Source organism: Solanum dulcamara, chromosome 2 (assembly GCF_947179165.1).
Source record: "Solanum dulcamara chromosome 2, daSolDulc1.2, whole genome shotgun sequence".
NCBI classification, from domain to species: domain Eukaryota; kingdom Viridiplantae; phylum Streptophyta; class Magnoliopsida; order Solanales; family Solanaceae; genus Solanum; species Solanum dulcamara.
The window spans coordinates 79,764,814-79,768,640 of NC_077238.1; the positions used below are offsets into that span (position 1 = coordinate 79,764,814).

At 30.5% G+C, this 3,827-nt stretch overlaps 1 protein-coding gene across 1 annotated transcript; it reads left to right on the forward strand.

The window, feature by feature from the left end:
• The first annotated feature begins 1,038 nt into the window (after window positions 1-1,038).
• LOC129879850 (uncharacterized) lies at window positions 1,039-3,011 on the forward strand. Its single transcript, XM_055953568.1, has 3 exons — window positions 1,039-1,158; window positions 1,829-1,954; window positions 2,913-3,011. The coding sequence occupies exons 1-3, from the start codon at window positions 1,039-1,041 to the stop codon at window positions 3,009-3,011; spliced, it is 345 nt and encodes a 114-aa protein (XP_055809543.1).
• The last annotated feature ends 816 nt before the right edge of the window (window positions 3,012-3,827 follow it).

The following is a 3,827-nucleotide window of genomic DNA, read 5'->3' on the forward strand; positions in this document are numbered from 1 at the left end:
ACCGTCTCCCACTGTTCATGAAGCGACTCATCAAATGAGTCATTTGTGCATGTGCTTGTTATAAAGCCCAATTTCTTCTTAGCCAACAACAAGATTCTCATGGCCCTGCTCCAAACTCCATAATTTTTAGATCCGGTGAGTTTCACCGGTGCAAGCACGCACCCCGAGGTGTCCAATGGGTGCACATATAAGGGATGCCCATGCTCTACAACCATCCTTTCACGTAGAGAGTGCGATTGCGAGGAGTCTCCTGGCGTTGCCAAGCGTTGACCTTCCACCATTGCTCATTTAGATGTTCTTCAGCTCAAGCTCTGATTTAGCTTTGATCTTCTGCTGTTATTTCTCAGTTCGAACTTCAATAGTCGGTGAACTCTTCGATCCTGCTCTGATACCATGTAGAAGTAGCCATTGGAAGGCTTCTGAGAGAATCGATTTTAGAGAGAAGATTTTGGGAAGAAGAAGATGAAGTGTATATTGAATGAGAGAGAAACAAATATCTACACACCCCTATCTTATACTTAGCTAATTACACTTAACCACCTAACCTCCTTAATTAGTGTGGGGCCCATAGCTAACTAACACTGCTAACTAACATCTAACTAACATTACATTTACAACCCATTATTTACACATGTTTACTATCATCCAATACAATTTTTTTAGTATATTTAAAAAGAAATATTATCTTTAATTTTAAATTTATTTATTTATTTATAGTGAAATAATTTATAACCACATAAATAGTTAAAGAATATTTAGATATTATAAAAATTTTTAAAAAATTCTTTCTTAAATATTGTATCAAGTTAAAAAAAATACTAAATATAAATTAAAACGAATAGAATAATACCAAATAAAACATAATAAAAGAAATTTTCTTCCATTTCCCAATGAAGTCGCAAAAACCAAACAAGTGTCAACCTCTTTGGCCTCCACCAACAAGTTTATATGACAACCAAAAAAAAGAGAGAAAATTAAAAAAATCACCATTAAATTAAAAGCAAATTGCAGAACAACAACAAGAAGAAATTAAAGAAAATGGCCAATTTGAAACTTGTAGCCACCATGCTCAATTCCTTTATTTCCACTAGACATTTTGTCCCTTCTACTCTTTGCATCTCTAGAGCTTTTGTTAGTCCCACTAGACCTTCTGAAATTGTAAGTTCTTATTTTTTAAATATAAATTATGAGATGTCGTGTTCGAATCAGTTCACGAGTATTTAAGTTGTTGGTGAATGAATGTTACATATGTACCTTTTTTTTTCATAAACATAAGGTATCGAGTAATTTTGTTCATTAAATGTTAGATTAAATGATACTTGTAAAAAAGATCTAGAATTTCATGAGTTTGATTTTTTAGATTATCACTAAATTAATATTATCATCTTAATAAGTTTTTCTTTATCAAAGAAATTTGAAATTAAGAATTTTTTTTTGAAAATGTTAATTGAGTGACTATCTGAAAAATCAATGATAAATTTTACCTAATTTATTGATTGCTAATTAGTTAAATATGTGGTGGATCTACATGGTTGGTTACAAATTCATGTAAATTCAGTAATTTTTGTTTAAATTATTGGATTAAAAAGTTACTATATATTTGATTGTAGATTCAAGTATTATTATAGTATAGATATTTGATAGTAAATTCAGTTATTATTGAAGTATTAACCTGATGTTGCGGAAAAAAAACACTCGTAAAGTTAATAAAATTCTGGATCCGTCTATGAATATTGCATTATTTTGGTCTTAAAGTGATGGATTTGGTTGTATTATATCTGAACATTTTTAAATTTTTTTTGGGAAATAAATGAAATTAAATTTACAGGCAAAAATTGATAAAGAGACAGCCCAAAAAATAAAAGAAGCAGCAGTAGCAGTGAAGGAAGGTGCACAAGAAGTAAAAAGTGTGGGGGATTCTCTCAAAGAGACTATCTCTTCTAGTGCTGGAAATGTAATTTCTCACTTCTACATTTTAAAAAAAAAGTCTTTATATTGGTCTATTAATTTTCTTATTTTATGATATTATTTCTTAATCCAAGGAAAAAATAAATGTGATTTAGAGTCCCATTGGTTGGGAATGGGTCGGTGGTCTGCTTATATGGATTTTGATGATTCTTCTTTCTTATGAATTAAAATTTGGGTTGAGTTGGGTCCAAATACCATATTTTATATAAATATATTATCAGAGTCGAATACATCCCTAAACGGGGCTCTCGATCCAGGCTTAGTTAGTGGGTTTTGAGCGTGAATGGGTGTTAGAAAAATGATTAGTGTCTCGTATCGGTCTTAGTTAGTGGGGTCTGAGCATGAATGGGTGTTAGAAGAGTGATTAGTGTCCCGTATCAGTTGAAGTTGAAGATTGGACTGGTGGTCTGCTTATATAGATTTGGGTGATCCTCTTCTCATGAACTATCTTTTGGGGTTGAATTAGATTCTGATGTCATATTTTTACATTTTATATATCAAAGTCGGGTAAATCTTTTTTTGGTCGCTTGATCCACGCTTCATTAGTTGGGTCTGAGAGCGAAGGGGTGTTCGAGTGGTCAGAATCTCACATTGATGGAAGAATGAACATGTGGTCTGCTTATACGAGTTTAAACAGTGGATATTAGAGTGGTTAGAATCTCATATTGATTTTCTTCTCATGATTTAACTTTTCGGATTTGAGTTAGGTTCTGACGTAATATTTTTACACAAATTCTTGAGTAGGTGGTGATATAAATAATGTAAACTATTTTTTTACCTTACATATAAAAAAAAATTGTTTACATAGAAGACTAGGTGACAATTTGTTGAAAATGTCGTTGTGTTGGTTGGTGTTCATTTTTTTTCCCCTTCCATATTAGTACCATTTAATTATCTTGAATTTTGACAACTTAATTAATTATGATGTTAATTATTTTGATTAGGTAATTTCAGAGATGTCGAAGAAAGTATTAGACAAGGCTACAGAGAATGAAGAAAAAAGTACATGGGAAACTATCAAGGAAAAAGTCACTGGCAAGTGATTATATATTTAATTTTCATCATTTGAATGTGTCTTGACATTCATTTTATTAATTTTTTACCTGTTTAGTATTTTATCAGATTTTAGTTGATATTGTAGTTCGAGTTTAAGACTTTTAAATTAAACGTGGAGGTATTCTATCGATCTCATTATAATTCTAGCATATCCCGATGGTCGATGGATGAACCTTAGATCCTTTAATTCCTTGTTTTTTTTCATTTGCAATTGAAAATTTAGATTTTTGATTTGATCAACGTAACCTTTATTGAAACTATAAGCTTTGGTTTTGTTATTTATTAAAAAAATTATTTCTAATATTATTATTTATGTAAATTTATGTTCTTTGTTGAAATCACTGGGTTAGTTGAACTTAATATGTAATGTGATTGATATTCTCCAAAAATAATTAAATTAGATGACGGTTTCATTAAAATTGATAACTCTTTTTTTTTTCAAAAATAATAATAATAAAAAAAAAATAAAAAAATAAAAAAAAAATTGTCACACTTGTAGTTGCTTTGAAGATGGCAACTCTACCCATTCATGAAAGAAAAACATATAATAGAAAAGATCGATCCTTTAATGAATTGAGGATTCAATATATTGCTACATATAGAGTTTGTTTGACCATGTTTGGTTTGGAGAGTAGGCAATCTGGTGCACTAAATTCAATTCTAGTGCAGATATTCGAAAAGGATCGAACTATAAGGGTCTATCATAATAGTTTTATCCTGCATTTCTGTAAGAGACTGTTTTCACAATTCGAACTCGTGACTTCCTGATCACTTGAAGAATGTGTTTCAAAATTGGTTATGTG